We start from the raw sequence: 13737 nt of genomic DNA on the forward strand, positions 1-13737 counted from the left end.
TTCTTCTGTTGTGTATTTCTGGTTTCTTTATTAAAAATCTGGTGTTCGGGGTTGGGGATTTAGCTCAGTGGTAGAGCGCTTGCCTAGGAAGCGCAAGGCCCTGGGTTCGGTCCCCAGCTCCGAAAAAAAGAACCAAAAAAAAAAAAAAAAAATCTGGTGTTCATAGGTGTGTGGATTTAAGTCTGGGTCTTCAATTTGATTCTATTGACAACTGTCTATTTTTATGCAAATATCACACAGTTTTTATTACTGTAGCCCTAGCTTGAGATCAGTGATGGTGATAACTCCTGAAGTTCTTCTAGTATTTAGAATTATTCTGGCTATCTTGAGTTTTTATTTTTCCATATGAAGTTAAATATTGTTCTTTCAAGGTCTGTAAAGAATTGTGTTATAATTTTGACAAGAATTGTGTTGACTCTGTAAACTGCTTTTCTAGGATCTCTATTTTTGCTGGGTTAACCCTACTTATCCATGAGCATGGGAGATCTCTCTTCTTCACGTTTTTTTTTTTTCCAAGATTTGAAGTCATTGTCATTCAAATCTTTCACTTGTTTGGTTAGAGTTACCCCAAAATATTTTATATTATTTGTGGCTATTGTGAAGGGTGTTGTTTCTGTGATTTCCTTCTCAGCCCATTTGTTGTTTATATATAGGGTTTTTGTTTTTGTTTTGTTTGTTTTAGTTAGTCTTATATCCAGTCACTTTGCTGAAGGTGTTTTATCAACTGTAGGAATTCCCTGATAGAATGTTTGGGAGTCTCTATCATATCCTCTTCAAATAATGGTTCTTTGACTTCTTCTTCTCTAACTTGATCTCTTGCTCTCCTTCAGTTGTCTTCTTGGTCTAGCTACAACTTCAAGTACTATATTGAATAGATACGAAGAAAGTGGACAGCCTTGTCTTGTTCCTGATTTTAGTGGAATTGCTTTGAGTTTCTCTCCATTTAATTTAATGTTGGTAGTAGGCTTTTAATTATTTAAATAAAGTAAAATTGCCTTTTATGTTCAAGAATGTCCTTGTATCCTTGATCTCTCCAAGACTTTTGTCTTAAAAAGGTGTTAGATTTTGTCAAAGGCTTTTTCAGCATCTAGCAAGATGATCTTGTGGGGGTTTTTCTCTCAGTTTGTTTATGTGGTGGATTACATTGATTTTTCAATGATGGACTATCCCTGAGTCTCTGGGATGAAGCCTACTTGCTCATGGTGGAGGATCTTTTTGATGTGTTCTTGGATTCGGTTTGCCAGTATTTTATTGAGTATTTCCATACATTGTTTTTTTTTTCTTGGCTTTCTTTAAGGGATTTGTTTTTTTCCAATCCAATTTTTTGTTTGTCTTTTCCTCAATTTAAGAGATTTAATAATTTCCTCACTAGAGACCTTTATCATCTTCATAAAGATAGCTAAGATCTCTTTCTTGTGCTTCAGCTGTGTTAGACTATTCAGGGCTTGCTGTAGTAGGCTAGCTGTGTTCTGGTGGGGACATATTGCCTTGGCTATTGTTGATTGTTGTTTTATGCTGGTGTCTAGGCATCTGGGTTTATGGTGATTATAACTCTAGGTGCTGTTTTCTGAATTTGTCTTTGTTGAATGAATGGGTGAATGAATGGGTGTTTTGTTCCTTGGTTTCTGTTTTCTCTCAGATTTTCTGGCCAGAGTGGCCTGTTGTTGAGCAGGGGTCCCCAACAAAGTTGTGGGCTGGACTTTTGGCAGCTAGCATGGCCTCTGGTCCAAGGAGAGGCTGAGATGGGGAATTGGGGACAGGGTGGGAGGAGCATGGAGAAAAGTTGGGCAGGATTCAGGGACAAGCAGCCTACCTGGACTTTTGGTGGCTGGAGCGTCCTCTGGTTGAGCAAGGAGTCTCTGCCCACATTGGGAGCTGCAACACCATGTTGAGGAAGGGAAGGGTTATTGGGGATAAGGTGGGGGACTCTGAGAGAGTGGGGGAGGTCCGCCACTGGGTGGTCTTTCTCAAGATAAGGATTTTTATGAGCTTCCTGTAGAAGGTATTTTTGGCTTCCATATTTTGTATCATTGCTTAGCCTTCATAGTAGAATAGTTAAGAGGATCCCAGACAAAAATGTTTGACTCTAATGTAGGAAAGCCCATAACTGGACATGACAGCTCATGCCAGTAATCCAAGCACTTAGGAGGCTGAGGCAAGAGGATTCCTGTGAGTTGAAGGCTAGTCTGGGGTACAGAGCAAAACAGTCTCAAAAAAAGGAGTGGGAGAAGAATCCAAATATGAGGACTAGCAGAGATCTTACCATGAATGGGGCAGCTTTTCTGCATAGGAGTTCTTATAAATCAAATCAGCATTCCTGCAAAATTGGCAAAAGGAAGTCTAAATAAGACTAGGGTAGGCTTTATAGACAACACATAAAAAAAAGACAGTAGACAACTTCTTTGAACCTTATGGGGGACATTGGAGGGGGCATATATTATTGAGGAGAGGGATCTTTTGGTATCTCTCAATTCATGCCTCCTGTGTGGGCTTTCCCTCCTGTTTAGTGTTGTTCCAACTTTCTCTTCCCATCTCTTTCTCAACTTAATGGCTATCGCTGGGTTGCTGTTGGCAGATGTACATCAAAAAGCTCATGGAGATTATCACTGTTGAAAACCCCAAGATGCCTTATGAGATGAAGGAGATGGCGCTGGAGGCCATTGTGCAGCTCTGGCGCATCCCCAGCTTCGTCACGGAGCTCTACATCAACTATGACTGTGACTACTACTGCTCCAACCTCTTCGAAGACCTCACTAAGCTGCTGTCCAAGGTGCTGAGCATGGTCGCCGCTAGGAATGGTCAGGAAATCTCCCCCATGGTAGCAATGATGGTACAGAGAGCAGGGCACTTCAGAGGTGGGAACAGGAGTGAGGAAGGCATCTGTAAGAGCAATGGCAAACATTAGTTGTTGGGTTTTTGGAAAAACAATCAGGTGAAGTATATTCCTACCTCAAGTCTAATGGATCTGTTTACTTTCCAGAATGCCTTTCCTGTGTCTGGCCAGCTTTATACAACACACCTGCTGTCTCTTGATGCCCTATTGACAGTTATTGACAGCACTGAGGCTCATTGTCAGGCCAAAGTCCTCAACACCCTCAACCAGCAAGAGAAGAAAGAGACAGCCAGACCTGGCTTTGAGGCAGTGGATGGCAGCCCAGACACTTACAAGTGTGAGAAGCGTCTTGTATTGTTCTTTTTCTCTCTTTATTTTTTGTCTTTCCTCCCCATCCCAAGCCCCCTTCCCTTACCCTTCTTACTTTGTCTTGAATTTTTCCTATCAGGGCTAGTGTCCTGTATAAGAACATGCAGCTCTTTTTGGCTTGGGACTCAACCTCTTTTACAATACTGCCTGACTTCCTACCCATAAGTCTTCATATTTTTCCCTGTTACCAGCTGAGAGAGCAGCCAGTGATGGGAAAGCCACAGGAGTGCCCTCAGATGCTCCAGGCCTTCATTTTTCAAGTGGAGGGTGGTTGTCAACAGAACATGGAAAGCCAGGGTGCAGTGATCTGGAGGAAGCTGGTGACTCTGGGGGTAGGTACCCAGTGTCCATGACTCTAAATGCCTTCGACTAGAGGGTTTAGAGAGGTGGAACATGGGGAGGAATGGGAAAACAGTGCCCTAAGGCCGCACCTGCAAGGACCCTGGCAGTTCACCTTGTTTTAAACCCCAGAGAAGGGAAAAAAAACAATTAGAGCCCTAGAAGGTAGGATTTCCAGCAGGTAGGAGGCCAAGGACACGAGAATGCATGAGACTGCTTCTTTTTGCTGAGGGAGCATCAGTGACCTTACAGAGGCCTTACGTGTTTTTCTCCTTCCTTCCATCCTAGTTGACAAAAAGACCACCAGGAAGCCACCTCGATTTTCCTGTCTTCTGCCAGATCCACGGGAACTAATTGAAATTAAAAACAAAAAAAAGGTACATGCATCCACCCTTATGTGGGTGTCCATCCTCTGTAGAACTGGCTTGTCTCAGAGGATGCACATGGGGTGATTTTAGCAGCTCCTTATATAGCTTCCAAAACTAGTCTCTAGGTTTCTCTGGGACTGTGGAACTTCTCCCTCTTCTTGAAAAGCATTTCCTTACACCTGACCTGTACTGTTGTTGGCCCCTGAGCAAAGCTACTTCAGCCAACAGCCAGATACTCCTAGTGGTAGTGACAGAAGCTCTAGAAGCTGCTGTCATTTGGGTCAGCAAAGGTCATCTCCAGGTCCAGCATAGCGACTGGTAATAAAAGGTATTGATATTTATTCTGGTACTTTAGTAAAGCCCAAATAATGGTTTGTTAATATTGTTTTTGTTCTCTTCAGTTGGAAAGTCTCATCATTATTGTCCTCCCTACTTTTTTCTATTGTCTTCCTTTTCCTTTTCCCAGCAGGAGCAGGTGTCAATTATAAATAGCTTCTTGATTAGGAGAGAGATATTTTTGGTTTTCTTAACATAAAAACTTGTAGTTAATCCTTTCTTCCTCTTATTGTCAGATATACGCATTTGATTGCAAGTCTGTGACTAGATATACAGGAAGCAGAGAGATCAGTTTAGTCTGCTTTGTCCTTCACACCCAAGCAAGACCTTAAAAAGCAAGACAATCTGAAAAGGGAAGGTATATCAACCAAGCCATGACATAATGCCAGAGGTGGCTATAAAATTGAAGAGAAGAACTCACTAAGCTGCTTACTCTCCATTTCTCCAATCTCTCACTTGAGGAAGCCCTCAAGAAGGAGTGGGAAGGCACTCCTAATCACTGCCAGTGAGATGGGAAGACAGTCTTAGCCAGGAAATTAATTAGAACCATTTTCAAAGAACTCAGTAGGTGAACAGCTATAGGCTGTGATAGACTGTGGCCTGCCTTGTTTCACTTAAGGCCACAGCAACTTTAATACCTCTCGTCTTTGTCTTCTAGCTGCTGATCACTGGTACAGAGCAGTTCAACCAAAAACCAAAGAAGGGGATCCAGTTTCTGCAGGAGAAAGGCCTCCTCACCATCCCAATGGATAACACAGAGGTAGCCCAGTGGCTCCGAGAAAACCCTCGGCTAGACAAAAAAATGATTGGAGAGTTTGTGAGTGACCGCAAAAACATGGACCTGTTGGAGAGTTTTGTGAGGTGAGGAGGAAATAAGCAATGTGTGGACTGGAATGTCACTGAGTGATGGTGGTTCCTTTAGCATGCATGAATGTCAAAAAAGAAAAGAGATATGGGGGAGTGCAGGGAAAAGAAGAAAGGAAGAAGGAAATGTCTGGGGGACAAGCATTCTTCCCTTAACAGAAGTCTGCCAGTTCCTGCTGATGACCAGCTCACATAATATTCTTGCCTCTCCCTATGATCTATCTTTTAGACCTGAAAGGGACTCAGGCTTTAGGAGTACCCCACCCCCACCCCTGTGTTCCAGTAGAAAGCAGTGCAGAGGAGAATAGGGCAGGGTTCTGAGGGGTGAGGTGTCTAGACGAGAATTTTACTAATGTGGTAAAGCTAGGAATTCTGTTAGAAATGACCAGGATGTGCCACTCCTGTGCCAGAGCCATCAGATTCTTCTGTTCTAGTAAGAGAGAGTTATGAAGACTGTGACTGACAGCCTGATCTAAACAGTTCAGTGTCTTCAGCCTCTTCATTCTGTTTCCTTTCTCTCTAGCACCTTCAGCTTCCAGGGTCTGAGGCTTGATGAGGCTCTCCGCCTCTACCTAGAAGCCTTCCGTCTGCCTGGGGAAGCGCCTGTTATTCACAGGCTGCTGGAGGTGTTCACTGAGCACTGGAGGGTAAGTCTTGGTGTCAGAAACTGGGTCAAGGACCCTTGATCAGGTTGAGGGATTTTTTTTGTTCCCTCAGCTAAAAACCTCAGCGATTGCCTCCTATGAAGGTTGAGAGCCATACCAGTGGGCTTTTCCATGTAGCACCTTCTATTAAGGAATTGGCCATTTTCTGGGTAATGCCCCCCTTGTATACCAACACTGGCCAGTGGGTTGGTAGTAGTAAGAATTTAATTGGCCAGAAAAGGACATTAACACAGATGAAGTCTTTGCTTTTTCAGAGTTGTAATGGCTCCCCATTTGCTAATAGCGATGCCTGCTTTGCCCTGGCCTATGCTGTTATCATGCTTAACACTGACCAACATAACCACAATGTTCGCAAGCAAAATGCACCCATGACCCTGGAGGTAAGCTTGGGTTCCAAACAAAACAGAAGGTCCAATGCAGCTTCGAAAGTAGCAACAAAGATAAGGAAGGTTTCCAGTATATGTGGGAGACAGAGTTCTGTTAAAGGAATCAGGGAGGGGTCACCAGTTCAGAAGAGGTACTGGGGTGGAAAATGGGTTCTTTGCCTTAATTGTTTCCAAAGTCCTATTTATCACAGACTTAAGGAAGGAGTCCCTTGGGTAGTATACAGCATTAACACAAGGGAAACATACCGGTCTCTCTCTAGGAGTTCCGCAAAAACCTGAAAGGTGTGAATGGAGGCAAGGACTTTGAGCAAGACATCCTGGAAGACATGTACCATGCCATCAAGTGAGTCTGTATGGAGGCCGGTGTAGTGTCTTCTTTAAAAAGAGAGACACTCGGGGCTTCCTTTTCCTGTTTTTAGAGTCACATCACTATAATGATTCACATGTCCTGGATTTAGCTTTGAGACTCACCTGGGCACCCTCATCTGTGACAGCTCATTTCTTATTTAAAAAAGCCTATTCCAAGCTTAGGGTCTATACACACTGGCCCTCTATGTTACATGTTTAAATATGTGTTTGGTACTAGGGATTGAACCCAGGTCCTCACGTAGGCTAAGAATGTGTTTCATTACAGAGCTACATCTCCAGTCCAAACTATTCCTCTTATATGAGCTAACATGACCCTGTTTCCTGAGCCCAAATTACCTGGCTTCTTGAAGAGCTCACAAAATTTATTTTCTGGTTGGTAGAGAAATCAAGATCAGCACAAGAGGGTAAGGCTAGAGTCAGAGATAGGATACTTGGTTGTTTTGTTTTTATCTTGAGTCAGAGCCTCATATAGCTCTGTATTTGCCTCAGACTTGCTATGTATCTGAATCATCTCCTTGCCTCGGGTACTAAGTGCTAGAACTATGGGGATGTGCCTCCTCCCTCAGCTTGCTCCTTCTAAGAAGTCTGGAAAAGTGGGAGTTTATGCTTCCACCCAGAAAGAATGTGAGATCTCAGCGCACATCTGTAGATTTCAGATGGGACTTTGAGATTATGAATGTATTCATGTTCTCCCTAGTCCCTGTGCTAGGGTGGAAACAGATCACTTAGCTGCAGCTGCAATGACCTCATGAGTACAAGATGCCTCTATAGGTGAAACCCCTTTTCTTAGTTTGGAAGCAGTGTGATCACAGGAGTGTGCCTAGCTTTTCCCTTCCCTCTGACAGGAATGAGGAAATTGTGATGCCTGAGGAACAAACAGGTCTGGTTCGTGAGAATTATGTGTGGAGTGTGCTGCTTCATCGAGGTGCTACCCCTGAGGGCATCTTCCTTCGTGTACCCCCTGGCAGCTATGATCTTGACCTCTTCACTATGACCTGGGGCCCCACTATTGCTGCTCTCTCTTATGTGTTCGATAAAAGCCTCGAGGAGACCATCATCCAGAAAGCCATCTCAGGCTTCAGGTAGCCCAGCTTTGGCCTTGGTCTTCATGTCCTTGCATCTCACTGAGTCAATGTGGGTTGCCCATGCCTCTTTGACTCCTGATTTACTTTCCCCAGGGATTTCTCCTGGTTTTCTGGAGGGAGGCTGGAGCCTGGGAAATCTCAGTCTTAAACAGGCTGAAGTTAAAGGTTTCTTTCTATGAACCAATGGGGAAGAACCAATGGAAGGCTACTTAGGAACATAGAAGGGTTGAGTGGCCTTTCAGTGACTGTTTCTGTGATGGGGTGACATTACAGGAAGTGTGCCATGATCTCCGCCCACTATGGCCTCAGCGATGTGTTTGACAATCTCATCATCTCTCTGTGCAAATTCACAGCTCTAAGTAGTGAGGTGAGTTGGAGCAGGAACTGTGCTTAGAGTCCCAAAGGAGAGTGAGCCTCAGCTATGGAAGCTGCATCCACCATATGTACCTCATGTAATGGGATGGGGGAGGAGATACCATAGGAAAGACCTTCATCAAGTTGACCTTCCCCACTAAAATTGTAGGGGAACAGAAAGATTCTTGGGAACAATAGGCAGAGAGATCTAAAAGACTTTTCTTTGCACACATGAGCCAACCCTGCCTCTTTACAACCTCTTTTCCAGTCTATTGAGAACCTGCCCAGTGTATTCGGAAGCAACCCTAAAGCCCACATTGCAGCCAAGACAGTATTCCATTTGGCCCATCGTCATGGTGACATCCTTCGGGAGGGCTGGAAGAATATCATGGAGGCCATGCTGCAGCTCTTCCGAGCCCAACTTTTACCGAAGGCTATGGTAGAGGTAATTCTTGATAGAACATTCAGCATTAGCAAGTCAAAGGCCTAGCCTTCTGTGCTGTGTAGAGGATAGCACTGTACCTGATGCTTGCCACTGTTCACTAAGAGCACCTCAAATGTAATGCTACTGAGAGAAGCTATAAAGGAAGGCTGGTAGAAGTCAGTCACCTCTTAGAGGGGACACAGTGGGAAATGGACTGTCTACAGGAAGAAATCCAGAGAACTTTACTTGGCAGGAAGCACAGGAATGCAAGTGATACACACAAAGAAATGGTTTTTTTTTTTCTTTTCTTTTTTTCAGAGCTGGGGACCAAACCCAGGGCCTTGCACTTGCGAGGCAAGCGCTCTACCACTGAGCTAAATCCCCAACCCCGACTTTTTTTTTTTTTTTTTTTTTTTTGAGACAAGGTTTCACTTAGCTGATAGGTTGGCCTGAACTTGCTCTGTAACTCCTGTCTCAGCCTCCTCAGTGTTGAGACTCCAGGCCTATTCAACCACAATTTCCACATAATTTCTTTTCATTATTTTTTAAAGATTAATGTGTATATGGGCATTTTGCCTGAATATATGTATGTGCATACCTAGTGCCAATGGAGGTTAGAGGAGGGCACCAGCCTACCTGGAACTAGAGCTATAGATGATTATACCCCACCGTGTGGGTGCTGGGAACTAAACATAGGTCCAGCGCTCTTAGTCTCTGAGCCACCTTCCATACCCTAGAAATAAGTTATTCTTGCTCTACTTTTTTCCAGGTAGAAGATTTTGTGGATCCCAATGGTAAGATCTCTCTACAGCGGGAGGAGACACCATCAAACCGGTAAGGGCAGATCAGTGGCTGAGAGCCTTGGGAGAGGAGGTATTCAGAATGTTGTTCTGACCAGGACATGCATCCTTTTCCTACAGAGGAGAGTCAACAGTCCTTAGTTTTGTAAGCTGGCTGACACTGAGTGGTCCTGAGCAGTCCAGTGTCCGGGGCCCATCGACAGAGAACCAAGAGGCCAAGCGAGTAGCCTTGGACTGCATCAAGGTGACTGCCTGTCCACCTCTCAGGAGAACTCCTAAAACAATGTGGCCCTGTGAGCTGGAGTATAATCATCTAGGGGTTGATCAAAGACAGGTCTGCCCTCTCTCCCTGGCTCTTCCTTTGTTATAGATCCCTCTTTCTTGTGTCCCCTCTAGCAATGTGACCCAGAAAAGATGATCACAGAAAGCAAGTTCCTCCAGCTGGAATCTCTGCAGGAGCTCATGAAGGTGCAGTGCGGAGGCCTGAGAAAGGCAACGGGGCCAGGGGCTTCAATTTCTGCTGGGACACAGCCAGTGGCTTCTCTTTCATTCCTACTTTCCCTGCTGGTGTCCTCTAGGCTCTGGTCTCGGTGACACCAGATGAAGAGACATATGATGAAGAAGATGCTGCTTTCTGTCTGGAGATGCTGCTAAGGATTGTGTTAGAAAACAGGTAGGGGGGTTGGGGATTTAGCTCAGTGGTAGAGCGCTTGCCTAGGAAGCGCAAGGCCCTGGGTTCGGTCCCCAGCTCCGAAAGAAAGAACCAAAAAAAAAAAAAAAAAAAAAAAAAGAAAGAAAGAAAGAAAGAAAACAGGTAGGAGGGGGCAGGTCAAAGCAGTCCTTAGCAGACCCCATATTAGCTTGTGCTGAAAGGCTGATAGCCATCTTACTGAGTGGGAGCAAGAAACAAGTGAATCTATGAGCAGTAATGGGGAGCTTGTGCTTGACTGCTTAAGGCATAATACCCATGAACTGTGAGAGGCCTAACAGACTTTTGGCTCAGTGGCTTGTCCACGACTGAGACTGTCCTTACCCTTTATGATTTTAGGGACCGTGTGGGCTGTGTATGGCAGACTGTTCGAGATCATCTATACCACCTGTGTGTTCAGGCACAAGATTTCTGCTTCCTTGTGGAGCGAGCAGTGGTAGGGCTGCTACGCCTAGCCATTCGGCTACTCCGAAGAGAAGAGATTAGTGGCCAGGTAAGCATGTGCATGTAGGAAGATGGGCAAGTATGCAAGGGACTAAGGCCACAGTATCAGCTGTGGATATGGCCTGAGGCAGAAAGGACATTTGGTATAATGTAACTTTAGCCCAGTGACTAACTCGGGGCTAGCACAATCTCACAGGTGGCGTTGAGGGTGAGCTGGAATGGTCTTAGGCATTAAGCAAGTAGCACCTGTCTAGGCTCCTTGAGGTCTGCTGATAGGGTTGGGCTGCTGCTTATTCTTACATTTAGAACCCTAAGGGTAAGATCTCAGGGTTCAACAATGAAAAATAAGCATGGAATGATAGTTAGATTCAAAAGTCATAAAACTTAAGACATACACAGAAGCCATATTTCTTTTTTTTTTTTTTTCTTCTTTTTTTCGGAGCTGGGGACCAAACCCAGAGCCTTGCACTTGCTAGGCAAGCGCTCTACCACTGAGCTAAATCCCCAACCCCAGAAGCCATATTTCCAAATGACATTATGAACATATGGAAGTTGAAATTAGCAAATGTAATTTCAGGCTGAAGAAAGAGGCAGCCCAGCCATTTAGAACACTTGCTTCTCTTGCAAAGGACCAGGGCTCAGGCCCCAGCACCCACATGGTGGCTCCAACTATCCATGCTCGTGTTCCAGAGGATCAAGTGCCCTCTTCTGACCTCTACAGGTTCCAGGCATGCATATGTGGCATATACATACATGTGGGCTAAACACATAAAAGGAGGAGACTGGGCAGTGGTGGCACCTTTAACACTCAGAAGGCAGAGGCAGGTAGATCTCTGTGAGTTTAAATCCAGCCTGGTTTACAGAGTGAGTTTCCACGACAACCAGGACTGAACAAGAAATCCTGTTACTTGAGGATTAAAAAAAGAAGAAGAGGAAAAGGAGGAGGAAGATGAAGATATAGTTTTAGCCAGACATGGTATTGCATCCCAGCACCAAAGAGGCAGAAACAGTCACAGCCAGATCTCTGGATTTGAGGCTAGCTAGTCACATAGTGAGACCCTGTCTTTAAAAAGAGCAATTCCGGGGTTGGGGATTTAGCTCAGTAGTAGACACTTGCCTAGGAAGCGCAAGACCCTGGGTTCGGTCCCCAGCTCCGAAAAAAAAAAAAAAGCAATTCCAGGCTGGGCATAGTGTGCGGCTCACACCTTTAATCCCAGCATTCAGGAGGCATAGGCAAGTGGATCTCTGTGAGTTCAAGGTCAACCTGGTCTACAAATCAAGTTCCAGGATTATCAGGGCTATTACACAAAGAAACACTGTCGGGGGGGGGGGGGGGGGGGAAGCAGGACAGCAAGCAACGTGCACAGAAATTCTGCCACAATAAATAAATAAATAAATAAACAAACAAACAAATAGATAGATAGATAGAGCTGCGATTCCACATTTCACACTAGATAGATAATCAGGCATGATGACTCACTTATATAACAACAGCATTCAGGAGATAAAGACAGACCGATCACTATGAGATCATGACCAACCTGGACTTCTTCATGAGTTCTAAGGTAACCAGAGCTACTAGAGCTGTCTCAAAGAAAGAAAGGGCCAGGCTTGGGGGCACAGGTTTATTTCTTTGTTGTTTTGTTCGTTTATTTCAGGATAGGATCTCACTATGTACCTCTGGCTGTCTTAGAACTTACTGTGTAGACAAGGCCAGCATCAAACTTACAGAAATCCTGGCAACACGGGTTTTTAACCCTTGCAGTTGGGAGGTGGAGGCAGTCAAATTAGGAGTTCAAGGCCATCCGCAGCTCCATAGTCAATTCAAGGGCAAATTCAGACCCTGCCTCACCAGAGGTGGTGATAAACACCTTTAACCCCAGCACTCAGGAGGGAGAAGAAGGATCACTGTGAGTCTGAGGGCAGCCTGGTCTACTGAGTGAGTTCCAGTATAGCCAAGACTCTACAGAGAAACCCTGTCTTGAGAAAAAAAAACAACAACAACAAAAAAAAACAACCTGTCTCAAACAAACAAACCTAAAAGCAATACCACTTACAAGTACTCCTTTCCAAACATATAGATAGCATTTGTACACTAAAAACTAGGAAACACAGCTGGGCATGGTGACAAGGGCCTTTACTCCAGGACTCAGGAAGCAGAGATAGGCACAGTTCTGCAATCCCAGGCCACCTAGGGCTACATAGTGAGATCCCGGCTTATACATAAATAACAAAATGTTAATCAAAGACCCCTGAGTCAAGAGGCCATGTCATGAATTAGAAGACAACACAATTAAGATGTTAGTTCTCCCTTCAGTCAATATATAAATGCAGTGCAACTCTCTGTAAATATCCCAGCAAAGATTGGTGACATAGCTTACTCTAAAGCAGAATGAAAGGCATGGACCCTACAATAGCCGAACACTGACAAAGAGTGAAATGGGAAGGATATTCTACCTTGTTTCTTGTGTTCTATTTTTAATCATTTTGCATGGATAGGTAGGTGTGCATAGGTATACATGTGGAAGGCAGACAACAACTTGCAGTCCTGGGATTTGAATTCAAGTTATTAAGCTTCTCTGCATGATCCTAAATTACTCTTTTCCCTCAAGTGTTTGCACACCAGCTACAAAGTGGAGCTGCTAAGGATATAGAAAGATAATGAGCTCCTCCTGCTCTCTGCAAGCATCTGTTACTGTACAAGCTGCTGACGGGACTGCAGAGCCTTGGCAGTGACGGGGCAAAGATGAGGATGCCTGCCCCAGCAGCAAGTGACAGCTGTGGTTTGTTGTGATTGGCTCACCCTCAGGATAGGTCTAGGTCATGGTGCAGGAACTGATGGAAGACTTACTTAACCAGTTAGGTTTTAGGTTTTAGGTTTTAGGTTTTAGGTTTTAGGTTTTAGGTTTTAGGCTTGTTTTATTTATTTATTTATTTATTTATTTATTTAGAAACAGGGTCTCACTGGATAGCCCTGGCTGGCCTAGAATCACTATGTAGATCAGGCTGGACTCAAATTCATATAGAGATTCACCTGTCTCTGCCTCCCAGTTGCTGGATTTAAAGATGTGTGCTCTCACCCACCAGGCCCAGTCCAATAAGTGTGTTTGTTTTTTTAACTTTTAACTCAGTATACACATAGTCCATAAGAAGAAGGATTGATAGATTAGACTTCTCTAATGCTCAAAACATTCAATGTATGAAAGCTTATTTAAGAAAGATAAAAAGATATAGCAGGGCTGGAGGGATGGCTCAGCGGCTAAGAGCACTGACAGTTCTTCCAGAGGTCATGAGTTCAATTCCCAGCAACCACATGGTGGCTCACAACCATCTGTAATGGGATCTGATGCCCTCTTCACATAAAATAAATAAATAAATCTTAAAAAAAAAAG

The 13737-nt window shown here is 44.3% G+C and overlaps 1 protein-coding gene across 13 annotated transcripts in view; it reads left to right on the forward strand.

Moving 5' to 3' along the window:
* The window catches only part of Gbf1 (golgi brefeldin A resistant guanine nucleotide exchange factor 1), a 128696-nt gene that overhangs the window by 106777 nt on the left and 8182 nt on the right, over positions 1-13737 (forward strand). For all 13 annotated transcript variants that reach the window (XM_006231500.5, XM_006231501.5, XM_006231502.5 and 10 more), the window contains 16 exons: positions 2576-2770; positions 2981-3170; positions 3394-3534; positions 3830-3918; positions 4904-5106; positions 5633-5756; positions 6029-6154; positions 6421-6503; positions 7375-7611; positions 7888-7981; positions 8237-8413; positions 9162-9226; positions 9313-9436; positions 9589-9660; positions 9771-9865; positions 10241-10394. In XM_006231500.5, the coding sequence (XP_006231562.1) occupies positions 2576-2770; positions 2981-3170; positions 3394-3534; positions 3830-3918; positions 4904-5106; positions 5633-5756; positions 6029-6154; positions 6421-6503; positions 7375-7611; positions 7888-7981; positions 8237-8413; positions 9162-9226; positions 9313-9436; positions 9589-9660; positions 9771-9865; positions 10241-10394 (2169 nt within the window). The remainder of the gene's footprint in view (positions 1-2575; positions 2771-2980; positions 3171-3393; positions 3535-3829; positions 3919-4903; positions 5107-5632; positions 5757-6028; positions 6155-6420; positions 6504-7374; positions 7612-7887; positions 7982-8236; positions 8414-9161; positions 9227-9312; positions 9437-9588; positions 9661-9770; positions 9866-10240; positions 10395-13737) is intronic.

This window comes from Rattus norvegicus, chromosome 1 (assembly GCF_036323735.1).
Source record: "Rattus norvegicus strain BN/NHsdMcwi chromosome 1, GRCr8, whole genome shotgun sequence".
Taxonomy (NCBI): domain Eukaryota; kingdom Metazoa; phylum Chordata; class Mammalia; order Rodentia; family Muridae; genus Rattus; species Rattus norvegicus.